This window comes from Pogona vitticeps, chromosome 6 (assembly GCF_051106095.1).
Source record: "Pogona vitticeps strain Pit_001003342236 chromosome 6, PviZW2.1, whole genome shotgun sequence".
In the NCBI taxonomy this organism is placed as follows: Eukaryota; Metazoa; Chordata; class Lepidosauria; order Squamata; family Agamidae; genus Pogona; species Pogona vitticeps.
Window position 1 is genome coordinate 23,677,144 of NC_135788.1, and position 16,766 is coordinate 23,693,909.

A 16,766-nucleotide genomic window follows, 5' to 3' on the forward strand; every position below is an offset into this window, starting at 1 on the left:
ATCATAGACCACTTGTCTATTTGTACATGTCAATGAACTTGGCGGGAGTTACTCCTTAGTAAACATGTACAGAACTGTGCTGCTGGAAGGTGAATTTCACTTTGAAATTGAACTGTTCTTAATCGAAAGGATATAGACATGTGCTTCGTTTTCTTACTGAAATCAGTGAAACTAATACAGTACTGTAATCTGGTGCATGTCTGCTAGGAAGTAGGTGCCATTCAGCTCACTGGGACTTATTCATGTGTATAGATTTGCAGACTAAAAGTGCTTATTTTTTTACCCAGTAATTATGTATAGACTTATAGGCATTAATTCATATGAACAATTTAAAAGAAATGAAAAACTGCCTTCCCTTTTCCTTTTGCAAGAGAGTGAAAAGGAAGCTTTCAATTTCTCAAGATTGTTAAGTGGTTTTAGTAAAGGGACAGCCAGGCAGCTGCTTTGGTTCAATCCTTGTGATCACACACACAGTGGAAATGAACCAAAATGGAGTGGTGCTCCACATGTGCATGCACAAACACACAAAGTGTGGGAAAGGACCCAAAAAGGTTCAGGAAGACATCAGTCAGGAGCAAGCTGGTTCACATTATTTCATGTGGTCACTAGGTAAAGGAGCAAATCAGCCTGTCCTCAACCCAGACCAAACCATGGGAGAAATGCCTCGCTAATCACGCCCTAAGTTGCAGTTAAGAGTAGTTTCATTTGAATAAATGGGGGAACCCATTTGGCTAATACAGTATATATATATTTTGCTGATTAATCTAAAGCTTGAGAACTCCAGATAAATGCAGTGCATTCCTAACTACTAAGTCATAATACTAGCCAGAGAATCCATGAAGAGACTTTTATATTGGTCTGTCGAAAGCAGTGGTTCCCAACCTTGGGTCCCCAGATGTTCTTGTACTGTAACTCCCAGAAATCCTGGCCAGCACAGCTAGTGGTGAAGGCTTCTGGGAGTTTTAGTGCAAGAACATCTGAGGACCCAAGGTTGGGAACTACTGATCTACAGCCTTGATTGAAAACATAGTCTAATTATGGAAAGTAATTCCAAAGCTAAGTGAACAGGTTAAAATACTGCCTTCGTGAATACATTAAAATACAAACTTGGCACTAACAGTGTTCTTTTCCCCCCTGCATATTATTATCTACTTTCTCAGAGATATGGTGTTTGCATTATTTCTACGGTTCATTCCATTGTTGAATAGCTGTTACAGTTGGGAAGTTTTTCTTAGTATTTCAACATTACAGTATTATAACATTAACAATGTTGAAGTATTAGCATGAACCTCTGCAAGTAAGAGCTGTTTGAACTACCTTGGAAGATGGTGGATTTGCATTCACTGCAGAATTTTAAATAAAGGTTGAATGATTATTTGTCAGGCTTTACTTGTGTAAAGTAAATGGCCAGGAATCTCTTTTTATTTCTGAAATCACGCTATCCATTCATTCATTTCGTCTCATCTTGGGTCAAGCTGGAGCCATTAATCCCTTTATCTTTTACTTTGGAAATCTGTAGCTACTTTTGACTACAGAGAGTCAGACACTGCTTTTCTCTGATTATGAGAATCAAGATAAAAAGACATATTCTCAAGCCTTTCTTTACAGTCCTCCCTAGTGTCATTCTTCTCCTGCTCTAGTATCTAACACATACTCCATGACCAAAGGATCTCTTACCCCCTTGCTGCCTTGTTGTTTTTGTATGTCTGGCTGGTTGGCCGAGTTGCATCCATTCCCTTTTATATTCAGATTGAGCTTCATATCATTGTGAACATCCACTGTGCCTTCTAGCCAGCTTCCATATCTGACATGCTCTATTCCAGACTGTGCACTCTGGGAAGCAGTGCCTTGTGAGAGGCTGTACCCCATCATAAGAGTTGATGACCTTGAGTTCAGTGCTTTATTTGATTTCTGGACAAGTTGTTATGGAATCCCTGGGCCATTTTGCTGCCCTTTTCAAGGTTTTGAGTAAAGTACAGTCACCTACATACCTGCACCAACTACTTTCTGTCCTTCCCACAATTGTTTGCCTCATTCTGTGTTTATTCTTCTTGGACTAGTCAAGATCCAAGGAAAAACCTCATTTAGAGGCTTCCCACTCCATACTTTAATGTTGTAACCAAATTGTTCAGTTTTATGGTCCTTACTAATTACTTAACAGTCTATTTGGTCCCCCTATTGTCGCCTTGAATAGTACAGTTTTTCAGTCTGTATTTTAAAACACCTTTTCATACATGCATTTGTTGTGGTCGCCCCATCTTGTTTTATTCTTTGATAGAGTAGTTCAGAAGAACAGCTCCAAGCAATAAAGAAAGTTGCAAAACGCTTTGAACATGGGATTGTATCCTCTTCTGCTCTCTATGTAGCAAGCTGAAATGGAAAATCAAAGAATGAACAACAACAAAAAAAGGATTGTATTCTACTGAATTTAATGTGTAAATGTGTCAAATAGGTAACTATTTTAAGAAAAGCAACAGCCTATGATACAGTTTTGCAGCAAGTTTGTTGTTAGTGTAGATTATTTTCAATTGTTTAATTTTTTTTATTTATGAGGTGTTTTTACATCTCCTGAATCTTTCAGGATAGAATTGGTTAAAAATCTGGACAAATAACAATTTGCTAGTATTTGCCACAAAGTAAAAATAAATGCAGACTTAAATTGATATAATGATTTGGTTTCAAAGTAATGGCGCCAGTGTATGTAGACACTTAAATGGCCTGCATGCTGAATATTATGAATTGTGTTTTATCATGTTATGATAATTCTATTAGGTTGTTATGGAAATTTTATTTGAAGGAAGGTGGGCAAGAAATAGATAATGAGGAATTTGCATGGGATAGTCAAAATTATTTCAATCTCTAAAACAGACCTGTTGAATCATTGAGTCTACTAGATTTTGTACCATCTCTTGGGAGACAATTCATTAGTGCTATTTTCCATTACAAACATTCTGTGGAAGTACCTTCTGCATTCTTTCTTTTTTATGATACAAACAAAGAATGAAAGTACAGTAGAAGCTACTTCCACCCTGCCCTACTGTATTGTCTCCCATAGCTGTCCCAAGAAAGATGTTTAAGGAGGAGGGTGTCAGATCAATCAATCTGTTTAACTCTTAAGTTTGTATAAATAGTTTGATCCTCTTTTAGAATGACTCGTGGATAAATTAGCTTTTGTGCATCCTTTTCACTATTGGGAGGATGGTAGCTACTGCCTGCTTAAGTTTGTGTATAAATATAATTTAGAAATTGAATATACTCTCTTTTTTTACATAGCACTTTTATTACACAACATTTTGTTTTCTCTTATCCTCACAATTTTCCTTAATTATTAATCATTACAAGCCTCTTAAAGATTTAGCACAAATCTCTAAAATTTTAAACTTATGTGCAGAAAAAATTCAACTTGACAATGCTTTTATTCAACCTACTTGCGAAATTCTTAAATTACATGGGTAAGTATTTCATTTCATTCTTTATTTTAAAGCTTCTTTTTATGTACACGCTTCTTCTGGAATTCACTGCTCTCCTGTTCATGTGCTATGTCAGATTTCTTTTTATATAGCAAGTTTCTGCAAATATTCCAAGAGTAATGGTTCACTGAGACTGTATTTACCATTAGAGCTCTTGAGGCTCTGTTATGCCTTAGCTACAAGGAAGGAGCATGATTCCCACATGTCTCTCACTGCCTTAGATAAACTGCCCAGAGATTATTGTCACTAGGAGATTAACATATCAAGTTTTCTAAAAAGCTGTTGAAAAGAACCTTCAGTACAGTCAAAACACGTAGAAGCCTTCTGTAAATGTATTGAAATTCCCTTATTGGCATCATGAAAGAAGAACCTTTATGGAACTGTGGCTCAGAAATAACTAAACTCATCCAGGTTGAGCATTTGGGCCTCCCCCATTTGTGCTCATTCAGCCATTTGGTGCTGAATGAGCACAGATCTTTTTTGGGTTTGTGTCCACATTTAGTCTTCAAACCTGACTTCTCAGCATGTTTCTCGGCTTTTTAAAAGAAATTGGTTTTTAAACACATTCAAAAAGCTTTTTGTTTTTAAGTACTGTAGATTACTGCTGTCATTGAAAGCTTCTGATCTGAGCTATTTTCAGTGCAAGCTAATCTAGTTTAAAAATGTAAATTTAGGCAGCAGCAATGTTCAGGTTTTAAATTATTCCCTACCCTGTTCTTTGGCTCCAGAAGGCTTCCCCAGGATAAAGGGGATCCTTAGGAATTCCCAGAACATAGGGAGGGGAAACAGGGAGCTTTCAATTCTCCTGAAACAGTTGTGGCATAAGTGTAGGTGATGACATCCAAGTTGCATGGCACAGTTCCAGCAACAGGATTCAAGCTAGTAAGTTAAAATATTTTTGAAAAATTAAACTTACCTAAAGGCAATTAAAATTAAAATCTTTTAATTAAAATACTGCTAATGATTTACATTTTTTTAAAAAAACCCAACACACCAGCAAATCCTTTGATTGGAAGTGTATTAACTATCAAAGGCATACTTAACTATAAAGGTCTTTTCCTTTCTACAAAAGGACAGCTGGGAGTGAGCAGTTCTAGTATCTCCTAGACAGGGTTTCCAGAATTCGGGAGGGGCCTCAGAGAAGTCCTTCTCTTGAGGCCTCTGAAAGTTCCATGCTATATATCAACTTGAGATGTTTTCATGTGTTCCTGGTAGAACTATTAATATTGCAATGGAATGAGTAGTCATCGAGAGTATGCCAACAAGTTACTTTCATTCTCTCACATCTTTGATTTACATTGTTGGTTGCATGGTGTATTGAATGTCTGTCACTGGGCAGTATCCAATAGTGGTATTCCTTTGGTGGAATGGAGTGATTAAGCCAAACCAGGGAGAATGATTCCCCACAACTGTGCAGCCTCCTGTGCATCCACAGAACTGGACTTCAGCTGCTGAAATACTCTCTGAAGCCTGTCTTTGATGATCTAGAGCACTGGTTCTTAACCTTGGGTTACTCAGGAGTTTTGGACTGCAACTCCCAGAAGCCTTCATCACCTGCTGTGCTGACTGGGGTTTCTGGGAGTTGCAGTTCAAAAGCATCTGAGTAACAAAGGTTAAGAACCACTGATCTAGAGAACTGACCTCCCCCGGTATCATGAGTCACCCATGCTGTTTTAAATATATTTATAATAACTCTTTTGTTTACATTTTGTAGGTTACCATTTTACAAAAAGAAATTATCTGATGAAGTAAACTATGCCAAAGACATTCAACAATCAATTGCACAACTGGGTAATTTTGGACTGTTATCAGAAATGTCTCTGAGTGTTAAAAATTAACTGAAATACTACTGTATAGATGATTGTTGGACATGAGCTATTCCAAATCCAAGAAATTGATGCAGTTTTGTAACAAGCAAATCTGTACACTACATATTTTACATGAGGTTATCCAAATGGTCTGTGGCTGAATTCTTAAATTTACAGGAACAAATTTTTTTTCCTTTTATTTATGCTAATAAATCAATCAAAACTATCTAGGTTTCTTAATTTATTCTTGTACTTCTGAAATAGACTTCCTTCCTAGCTCCCTCCTGTTTGCAGTCCCGTTTCCTACACATTCAGCTCTGTAGAAAACTGCTTCTTGGTCTAAGAGGACCTAAGGTTTTCATAGAGGAATTCTAGAAAAGTTATCTACAGAGGTCTTGAGGGTGGGCGGTCCTCCTGACAGTGGTATAGGCAACTCCCTTTCTTTTGGGGGGGACAACCCTTACTGCAAAGAATGAGGTCTGCAGCTTGGGGGTACATCTGGACCTGGCGCTTACCATGGAAACCCAGGTGGTGCCCTTGGTCAGCTCCGCCTATTTCCATCTATGGTGGATTGCCCAGCTGCGTCCATATCTTGATCGGGGGGCCCTCACTACTCTAGTACATACACTCGTAATCTCGAGATTAGACCATTGTAACGCACTCTACGTGGGGCTGCCTTTGAGGCTGATGCGGAAACTTCAGATGGTCCAGAGTGTGGCAGCCAGGTTACTTAGTGGGGTGAGAAAACACCAACATACTGTATCTCCCCCACTCTGGCTGCACTACACTGGTTGCCCATCCGTTTCCGCGTTGACTTCAAAGTGCGAATGATCACTTATAAAGCCCTAAACGGTTTAGGACCTCAATATTTGGCAGACCGTCTTCTCCGACCCAGATCTACCCGAATCACCCGTCATTGCCAGCAGGGATGGCTGAGGAGTCTGACACTGAGAGAGGCTCAGAAGGAAAAAACTAGAAACCGGGCCTTCTCGGTGGTGGCCCCTCAGCTCTGGAATGCCCTTCCAGCAGAAATTCGGCTGGCACCCTCACTGGGTGTTTTTAAAAAACAGTTAAAAACTTGGCTATTTAAGCAGGCCTTCCCTCCAGTCAGCTAAGTCTTTTATTTTTTCTTTCTCTCATCTTATTCCATTTTGCTAATTTTTTAATCTAATTGTATTAACTAATATATTAATTGTATTTTATGATTATTTATATTTTATATTGTCTTATTTTATGTTGTAAGCCGCCCCGAGTAGACATGGAGGGTGGGGTATAAATTTAATAAATAAATAAATAAATAAAGTGATTTTCTTTGGCCGTATAAGCAATAGAGCATCATTATACCAACTGGATGAATAGATCAGTGAGTTATGTACCAGGCAGAGCCATAGGTGAAGAGTTGGATTGGTCACTGTGTCCTCCAGGAGTGTAGTCAGTGTTGCCTTGGGCACACTACTTAGTCTCAGACTGCCCCAGAAGAAGGGACTGGTAGACCACTTCTGGGTACTCTGTGGCAAGAAATCCCTGGAAAAGGTCAGAATTGTCTTGATGGCAGATAACTATTATTCATTATAATCAAGGCATTTCCCCCTTTCCCAGCTTTTGATATGGTAATCTCACAATAAAATACTGCATCAAGAAGTATATATTTTTCTTATGTAGGAAATGTAACCCGTATGTTATATCTGTCTCATGATTTGACTGTTTCTTCAGGTTATTTGATGAGGGTGCCATGCTCTGAAGTAAGAATACAAATCTGTAAATGTGTCATTAGCTTTTGCCACACTGAACCACCAAAGAAAGAATATGAAGGTAACATTTATTTTTATGAATATATAGATGCCTACTTTAAAAAGTGTAGTAAGCTTGTCACAGCCTGACCCATATTACAAACTGGTTTGTAATCCTGTTTTTGGAGAAATGTCTTAAGGCATACTGTAGTTTGCCCTGTTTGTCATGATAGTAATGTATAGTTTGATCAAAAGAGCAAATAATGACTTAACCACTTGTATATGAGCAGAGGACAGGAGACCTGGAGAGAAAAGAGAGCATGGTGTATAAAACCTGAAAACTGGTTGTTTTAAAATAAATGGACATGATTTTTAAAATAAAGTAAAGTAGTGTTTAATAAATTAAATAAAAATAGTTTTATTCAGAAGATGTTTAATTTATCAGGGTCACATTTTAGAAATGCTAGGCCTAAAATTCCAACTGCCTTTAATATAAGAATAGATTTAGATATTTATTTCGTGTGGAAACAACACTTTTCTGCAGTTTTTAAAACACAAAATCTTTTTTAAAGTTAATGTCACATACATAATGTAACTTATTTCTTTTTACTGTTGTGTATGCAGTTTACCAGCCAGTAAGTACAAACTATAAAAAGCGTATGGTGGAATTAGCAGGTTTAGCAGAAACCTTGGTCTTGTCATTAACTTTAGTTGAAAATCAACTTCCTGAGAAATTATGGATAATTAAAACTCTACAGCATCTTTCTAATTCGGGTTAGTATAATTTATGTTCTAAAAATATAATTATTTCAAACCTCACTTATTTTGCATTCTTTTTCATAAAACAACAATATGAAGCTAATTATTGGTCCTGTCATATTCCAGAGGAAAACTGCAAACTTATGATGAATGCTGAAGCACCAAGAAGATTATGCGCTCATCTAACTGATCCTGACTCTTCTGGGCAGCTGCTATTCCGATCCTCAGAAATTCTCTGGAATTTATTAGAAAAAACATCCAAGGAAGAAATTATTAATCAGCTTAGTAACTTGGAATGTGTACAGTTAAGTGCACCAAAATAGCATATAAACTAGTTTTCCAGTTCATCGTTTATGGGCCAAAATCCTGATCCTTAGCATGCAGAAAGAAAACAGCATATTATTCAGTGGTTTCCAGCTGGCAATTAAGTCCCCTCTCAAATCTCAAGTGTGAGCCAAGCCAGCAGGTGTATGCATCCATAAGAATCCCAGTAGCAACTCATTAAGTGCCAACAAGAATAAACTGAGTGTACAGTGTATGCCTATCACGTGTGTAATTAAGCAACAGGATGTCAGCACTGAAGTTTTTTTAAAAAAATGTGTATTTCAAGATACTTTTAAAAGACATAGGAAACATTCATTTTTAATCAATAATTTTGTATTGACTGAATCTTTTAAGGTTATCATAAATTTATTTATTTATTTTATTTATTTATTTTATTTCTATCCCGCCTATCTGATCATATTAGACCACTCTAATTTTTTATTTTAATATTTTATAAAATAAAAGAGTGCTGTTTACTGGCTTACTAACAATATAAAATAAGTCATTCAGGATGAAACATCTTTGTTAAATACTTTTATACATGGAGTCCAATGCATAATACTAGGTATTTGCTGCTATAAATGATGCCAATGGTCACTGGCTTGTTTTAAGAACAGTCAAATCCATAAGTCTCTCAGTGATTATCCACCATAAAAGCAAAATGAAATATCCAAGGTGAGAGACAGTGTGCCTCTTGAGTGTCACTTCCAGGGGCATGAGTAATTGACTTCACGTCCTTCTTCCAAGCTTCCTGGAATTATTTATATTTTTAAAGTATAATTCAAATAAATCAGCAGTGGGTGACACACAGCCTACAATCCACAGAGCGTTGGCAAGTTGTGCAGCCATTGCTGCTGCACCACAGTAGCAGGGGCAAAGAAGCCACTCTGTAGTTCATTTCCACCTTAAATCAAGGTGGACAAAGAAAATGCATAAAGCAGAGTTGTGCTCCAGGAAGCCTACCAAAATTAATTTTAAAACAAGGCCAGTTTTGGCAGCAGTGCAGTGTCATCCTCCTGCAGGTTTCTGTGAGGAAGAAATGACTTTCAGGTGATTCCCAGCTTATCCTTGAAATAAATGAAAGATAAGAAATATCACATTTTTATAGTGATGATATTGTGTATTTGATTAGAAAACGTCTTTTGCATACACTAAAATATTGAGTGTCATTTTTTTTTACCAGTGCTCTGAAGGAAGCATTTACAAACTTACTTATACATGGTTCCAGGCATTATGATCGTCAGCTAAGAAATGACATTTTAGTGATAGCTACTCTTATAGCTCAGAACCCTGGAACACCAATGATTGTACGTATACATGATTTTGCATTTTGTAAGTATATTCTCTGGCTGTTTTAAAAGGAAACATTTAAAAATTATTTCCTGTGTTTCATTAATATCAGTATATGCAGTTTAAATTCAAATCTTCTGTCCTATAATTTATTGTATTATTTTGATGGAAATACAGTACTGTATTGCTTTTGGACAACAGTGTCCCTAAAAAAATAAGTCAGTTCCACCCGCTGATTCTACAGCAGTCATCCTACAGTCCATTTTTCTAATAATAGCCTCAATGTCCAGCTTCTTTTCATCCTGACGAACAGTTTTTCCTGAAGCAAAAAAACCAAAAACCTAGGACCGGCTATCTGAATCTGTTGGGATCGAATTCAGATCATGTGCAGAGTCTTGGCTGCAGTACTGCAGTTTAACCACTGCATTCATGATTAAAACTAGTGTGCTAATGAGGCCTGTTCCTGAAGAGGTTTGATCTAGTAACAATGAGGCATGCTTTAGTTAGATACTACAGTACAGTAGTTGGATTATTGTAACACACTCTGTGTGCAGCTGCTTTTGGAAAGTATCTGAAAATTTACTGTTTTAAGTGTTGTCTTTTAATGATGTAAGCTGCTTTAGATCTTTTTTAAGGAGAAAGGTGGGGTAAAATATTTTAAATAAATAAAAATAAATATTGCTAGGCATAGCCTTATGCCTAGCATAAGAAATTAGAACAGAATTAGTTTGTTCTCCTTTGGTACATCTGTGCTCACTGCGATCTAACTGTAATTATTTATTTTTAGGAAACTGGATTTGCCAAGCAATTAATACTGTTTGCTACTTTTGAGGAAGGTAAATAATTAGACATTTTTAAAATAACTGATACTGCAGTTTATCAATGCAGAATCATGATTGCTTTTTTGTAAAATAACCTTTGTTTCTTTCACAGTGAAAAGTCACAATCCTTTGGTAAAAGGCCTCAGATTCACTCACTCTTATGAAGATTTTGAGTTGAAAAAGCTGCTGTTTAACATGCTGACTGTACTAGCAAAAGATTTATGTACTGTGCAGGTAGGACATCAAAGAATGGAACAGAATTCTTTACAATAATCATTTTAATTGTCAATGATTACAAAATTTTGTATAAATATGTTTATTAAGAGATCATTGTCATCTACTGACATGTAGACTGAAACTAACAAATGTTTTCCCATGACCATGTACTTTTAATTAAACTATGGTGTAAATGTAGACTCTATTTGGACATTGGTCTGTTTACATACAGGCAGTTCCAGAAGTTGTCCACCTAAAATATAAATCATGTTTTGACTTTTAATTCATATTTGGAGTCCCTCTACAGAGGAAAGAAGCAGGGTAGGAATTAATAAATTAATTGTGAAAGTTTGAAGGTCTTGAATGGCTCATGGTGGAAAGGACAGAGTGGCAGTATATAATAAGCTTCACTAGGAAAAGGATATTTCTCTTTCCTTACCAAAATAAATTGAGCTTGTTCTAAGGGAAACAGATTTGCAAGGTTATTAAATCTAAGTGGTCCTGACCCGACCAGATAGGCGGGATATAAATGAAATACAGTAAATAAATAAATAAAATAAATAAGACTTGCCTCTGTGAATGACCATTCAATAAGACAACCTTGCCTGCAACATGTGATAACAGTACAATGAAGATTCATCTTATCATTGGATCCTATCCTACGCTGTTTATTTGCTTCCTAAAGAAAACCATCAGGAGTGTGGAGTGTGCACAGAGCATATTTTTGTACCCTACATGTCACCCAACATCATACATGTTAGCAAGAGTGCTTCGTCTTACCTTTATAGTGTAATTTTTTCATCTTTGAAACAATTTCTTATGCCTTTTTATTTTTAGCTGCTGCATGAGGGTAAAGTTATATCAGCTTTGTTTTACTATTTAAAACCAAATGAAAAGTCAGGAGCACTTGACATGTCTGCAGCACAGTATGAGGAATTACAGCTTCTTGCAATTGCTACCTTAGCTACAGTGGCTCCCTTGTTGATAGAAGACTACATGATGTGCCATGGCAATACTCGTCTTCTCATGTTTCTACAGTGGTGTGCAGGCAATGGTAAATATGCAGAGATGCTTTTAATTATACATTGTTCTTGTGGGCAAACAGCTGAATTCAGCTTACTGTGAGGCTAGATACTATGGGGTACAGTTGTACACCAGTTATTTTGTCCTTCTTCTTAATTCTCATACTCATGAAAACTAAAGGCTAAAAGAATCCATTTCCCACTACATGTTTTTTCCTCTACCTCAAAATAATTTCATAATTTTTCAGATTCAAGACAGACCTACTGTACTATGCCAACAATAAACAAAGACCTTGTTAAAGGATCTCTACCATGTTTTCCCAAAAATAAGACAGGTTCTTATATTAATTTTTGTTCCAAAAATGCATTAGGGCTTATATTCAGGGGATGTTTTAATTTTTTTATGTACAACAATCTACATTTATTCAAATACAGTCATGTCATCTTCTGGTGGCTGCACAATGATGGAGGGCGGGGTTTTACTTAACTAGGGCTTAACTAGGGTTTTTTGCCATATGGCTTATATTACGAACATCCTGAAAAATCATACAAGGGCTTATTTTCAGGATAGGTCTTATTTTGGGGGAAAACATGGTACAAGATATATTATTATCTGTGCTAAACAGTTTCCATGCCTTCAATCCAGGAGCATATTTTCTAAGAGTTCAATAAATTTTTGTTTGAAATGGAATTTGATTATTGCAGCAATTAAACAAAATATTTAATTTCATGTTTAGCAGCCTTTCATGATCTTTTGCTGGCCCTGTTGTATTCACTCCCAGAAATGGCTCAGCCATCAGCAGTCTCCAACAAAATTGATAGTTGCATAGGCCTTTAATTAGTAACGTTAAACAAGTTTCAACAAAAATGCAGCATTTAAAAAAGAATTTTTCTCAAGTGCCAGAGGAAAAGCTATTGTTCCTCAGGTAAAAATTAATGCCTTATTCTGTGACTCACATGCAGCAACTTTATTAAATTAATTTGCATAGATAGGAAACAGCATTGGCATGAAGAGAGATTTAGGAAGCAGTCTGGATACATTTACTTAGATATTTTTATTAGGAGAAAGAAATGTGGGCATGCCACATGCATGTTAAAAAAATATCTTCCTGTCCTAGTATTTCTTCTTCCTATGCAAGGATCCCATAGGACCATGGCACCATCTGTGAAGGGCAGGTGCTGATCTTCATTAAATGTTTTATGTTACGATTGCCAACTTAGATATTTCACTAAATATTAGAAAACATCTATCTTGTAATAACAAATTACCAGGGACACCTTGCTTCAGCTACAAACTGTCCTCACAAAGTATGATGTAAAGTTTGCAATACTGTATTCTTTAAGTTGATTTCATTCAAAAGTCCCTTGCAGCATCGCAGCTGCTGCAAATGAACATATTCTACATTGCAAAAAGATGTGCATTTTTTATTTATTTGCAGATCCCTTCTTTGCTCAAGGGAACAGTTTCCATGGTACAGGTGGTCGTGGCACGAAACTTGCACAGATGCGCTATAGCTTGAGAGTGCTGAATCCTGTTGTTTCCCTTTGTGATGATGATGTGAATCTTGATCTTTGTGATCAGGGAGCAATTCATCAACTGTTGGGTAAAGTATTATTTTACTTTTCTTTGGTTCATTTTCTGAGGTGGCCTGTAATTATGCAGTTTATATAAGCTGTCACTTATAGAATTCACTTGTTGAAAATTGAAATTTCACTTGTTACAGTATGTTTTAATAACTGTTTTGTAACTCATTTTTTTCACTTATAAAACTTTGTACAGAGTAACTTCTTTTTTTCATCTTTCCACAGCATTGGATTTTGTACAACATTGTGCAGAATCCACAGTACTTACATTTCAGACATTGATTGCAAAAGTAATTGCAAAAGCCCCTCTAACAGTTCATATTCTAATTGTGCAAGCAAGAGCACATTTTATTAGGCAGACATCTCCAGATTCATCTATATTCATTTTATTTTCAGCTAATTCATGGGATGAAATAAGATATAGATTACACTGTTCTTGTAGGAGATGTTGTTATAGGCATGCATTTTTATTGCTTTTGCTTTTAACTGTTGCATATTTTGATTGTAAGATGCCTTAAGTCTTTCTTTGGAGTAATAACAATAATTATAGAAATAACAATGGAAATAAGCAGAAGAATTGTAAAGTCTCTCTTTTCTACCCAGTGCTTGGATCTTGATTATGCATGTAAATCAGGAGTAGGCAAGATGGTGGTTAGGCTAAGTTAGGTTAGGTTAGGTTAGGTTAGGTGCAAATCTATATGTATTGTATCTTATTAATTCTGAAAGTCTTCTTGTTGTTAATTGTTTCTTGTCATAATCTGTTCTTTGAGTCTGGTGTGGGAACTTTCGTTCAAATAGATTGGTGTGGAACATATTAGCAAAAATAAAGCTGGAGGAGATAAAAGGCAAAATATTGTAGCATTGTACAGACTTAACAGATTTATTTCAGTGTGAGGTTTTGCAGATCAAAATCCACTACTTGGACACAATGAATTTTGATCCCTGAAAATTCACAGTGAAATGAACCTGTCTTTGAAGTACTGTATTCTTTTGCCTCCCCCTCTTTATTTTTGCCAACATTCTGAGACAAATTAACACAGATACTTCTTTGGAAGTTGTAAAATATAACACTGAAAACAAATATTTGAACAGTTTGTGATGCCTTGTGGTGACATGAAGAGACTGCCACTTAAATACTGAGCATGCACAGCCATAATATATATATTATAGACACATACACACACACCACGTAAGTAACTTGACTTTGGCAAAATTACACACATTTATTTAGGAGAATTTACCTGGAAACCCCTGAAAAGAGTCACCATAAGTCAGAATTGACTTGATGGCACATGATGATGACGACGATGATGATTATGTGCTCGGCTAATGTAACAACATCTATTGGACTTAGTTCTTATATTCTACTAGGTATTTTAAATAGCTCTAGTTTTGGAAGAGATAGCCATGTTAGCTTGTGCAAGAAGTGGATGATGTTCCACAAAAGCCTATATTAAAACACAACAGTCTTTAAGATGCCACAATGTTTTTCTTTTCAATTTTCAATTTTATTTTTATCTTGTTTTTGCCTGATAGATATCTTAAAGAATACCACAACCAATTACAAAGAAGGTGCTATTGTGATGGAGATTCAGACTGATATCTTACTTATCCTGTCAACTCTTTGCGAAAATAATCTTCATAGAAAGGTGCATTGTCAGTTTGTTCCTCAAGATGTCTTGAAAAATGCAGATGTACTGTTCCTGAGCAGACTGGGGCAAGAATCCCAAGGGAGATGCATTTTCACAAAATTGGCTGGTCACCCTCATATATTTTTCCTTCCCTTTCTTTTAATTCATTGGACAATTGTGAACGTCAATCAAAAGGGAAAAGTTGTGATTCTGATAACTCCTTGGCAGCCCTGTCTGTCAAGGTTTGCAAACCAACAACTCATAGCAATGGACAGTCTGAGATAGCCGTTAGCACCACATGTCCTGATGTGTCACCACAGTCAGATCTATCACCCAGACATAGAAAAATTGACAATATGGAGAATTCTCCCTCAATAACTAAGGCCTTAAGGGAGTCTAGAAAAAAATCCACCAGAAAATGCTATTGTAAATGGAAAGAATGTACAGAGTTTGCAAAATCTATAAATGATCCGTATTTACCAACAACATTACATTGTATAGTTAATTTCGTCTTAGACCTTAAAGATAAGAGTCTCTCACAATCCTTTTAAAAATTACTTATCACCAATCAGAGGGCTTAAAGTTATCAAAAGTTACCCTGTAGTGAAGAGATTTCTAAAAGGTTTAAACGATGTGTACCCAAATATAAGGCCACCAACACCGCAGTCCTCTGTATCAGTGGTGTTAGCTCAGTTAACAAAACCTCAGGTTGAGCCCTTCAGCTCGTTTGAGTCTTCTTACTTTTAAAATGTATCTTTTGTGGCTATAACTTCAGCTAGACAAGCAAGGAAGTTGGGTATATTGTGTTCCAATAAACCTTACTTACAGTTCAATAAAGACAACGTAACTTTCCATGGAGATTTCATTCCTACCTAAGGTACTATCAAGTTTGCACACAAGCCAACTGTTAGTCCTCATCACATTTTTTTCATCACTAGTATCTTCTTTAGAAAACACTATCATATTAAATCTTTGATGTGCTGTAGCATTCTCCGTTGATAGAACAAGTTATCTTAAGAAAACTAATAAACTGTTTGCTAGCAAGAAAACGAAAATGATTAACAGGTGTCATCACAGAGACTTTGTTAGTGGATAGTGAAAGAAATCTCATTATCATATGAGTTAGCCAAATGCCCTTATCAATGTCCTTGAGTGGACACTCATATGAGCAGTGGCATCAACAACATGCTTCTAAAAAGGGGCTCAATTTCAGGACATTTGCAAGGCTGCAACTTGGTCCCAGCCTATGACCTTTGTGCACCATTACAGGCTGGATGTTAGAGCCAAATTGGATGCATCATTTGGTCGTGTGGTGCTGTCCTCTGTGTTTGTGTGGTATTCCACCAGCCTGTAGGTTAGCTTGGGAGTCACCCATGTGTGTGAATCATAGAGACCACAAAGACGAAGGACACATTGCTTACCTGTATGGGGTTTTTCAAGTGATTATCTGTGAATTCACACACTGCACCCAACCTCCCCTCTGTCTGTCATGCTACCCACAGTTGTACTGTGGCATTAGATAGTGTGGACTGAGGAGAGACCATTGGATGGAGCAGTATATTGACTAAGGGGAGAGTGGCTCTAGAATGTTCCTGAAAGCATCTGCAGAAGTGCAGAAATAACTCAGGTGTGTGAATTCACAGATGATCATTCAAGAACCACAGTTACAGTGAGTAGCCTGTCCCTATACAAGTGGGAGATATTGTACTTTAATAGTTGTTTGTGTATATTAAGTGTTCTTTGCTTCCAGTCTTTAAGATCTTAACATACGTTTTAACCTGACAAGTTGTTAATCTTCCCTAGCAGTTTGGAGCAAGAACATAGGAAAAGGGCTACTCATAAGATAACATTGGAAGATCAAAAAGCTTTGCCAGCAGTGGGAGCAGAGCTCCTTGTAAGAACCTAGTACTTTAATAAGCTAGGAGTTTCCTTCTAAGAATGAATGGAAAAGAGACAAGAAAGCTTTTAGTTTTTCGACTCTGTATGCATGAACAATTTCATCTGGATTCTAAATTGGCAGAGCTGGGCTTTATCTACAACAGCAAATAAGGGAGACAACAATGAATGTAGTGATTACATTGAACATAAAGTATGATTGATTTTATTGTTAA

The 16,766-nt window shown here is 36.5% G+C and overlaps 1 protein-coding gene across 2 annotated transcripts in view; it reads left to right on the forward strand.

Moving 5' to 3' along the window:
• Window positions 1–16,766, forward strand: part of CFAP69 (cilia and flagella associated protein 69) — a 33,260-nt gene that overhangs the window by 2,283 nt on the left and 14,211 nt on the right. The window contains exons 3-14 of one of the 2 annotated variants that reach the window (XM_020785262.3): window positions 2,279–2,341; window positions 3,343–3,452; window positions 5,185–5,261; window positions 6,992–7,090; window positions 7,633–7,782; window positions 7,894–8,071; window positions 9,275–9,398; window positions 10,169–10,217; window positions 10,315–10,436; window positions 11,256–11,472; window positions 12,880–13,044; window positions 14,561–14,673. In XM_020785262.3, the coding sequence (XP_020640921.3) occupies window positions 2,279–2,341; window positions 3,343–3,452; window positions 5,185–5,261; window positions 6,992–7,090; window positions 7,633–7,782; window positions 7,894–8,071; window positions 9,275–9,398; window positions 10,169–10,217; window positions 10,315–10,436; window positions 11,256–11,472; window positions 12,880–13,044; window positions 14,561–14,673 (1,467 nt within the window). The remainder of the gene's footprint in view (window positions 1–2,278; window positions 2,342–3,342; window positions 3,453–5,184; window positions 5,262–6,991; window positions 7,091–7,632; window positions 7,783–7,893; window positions 8,072–9,274; window positions 9,399–10,168; window positions 10,218–10,314; window positions 10,437–11,255; window positions 11,473–12,879; window positions 13,045–14,560; window positions 14,674–16,766) is intronic. The other variant, XM_073003156.2, reaches the window with a different exon arrangement.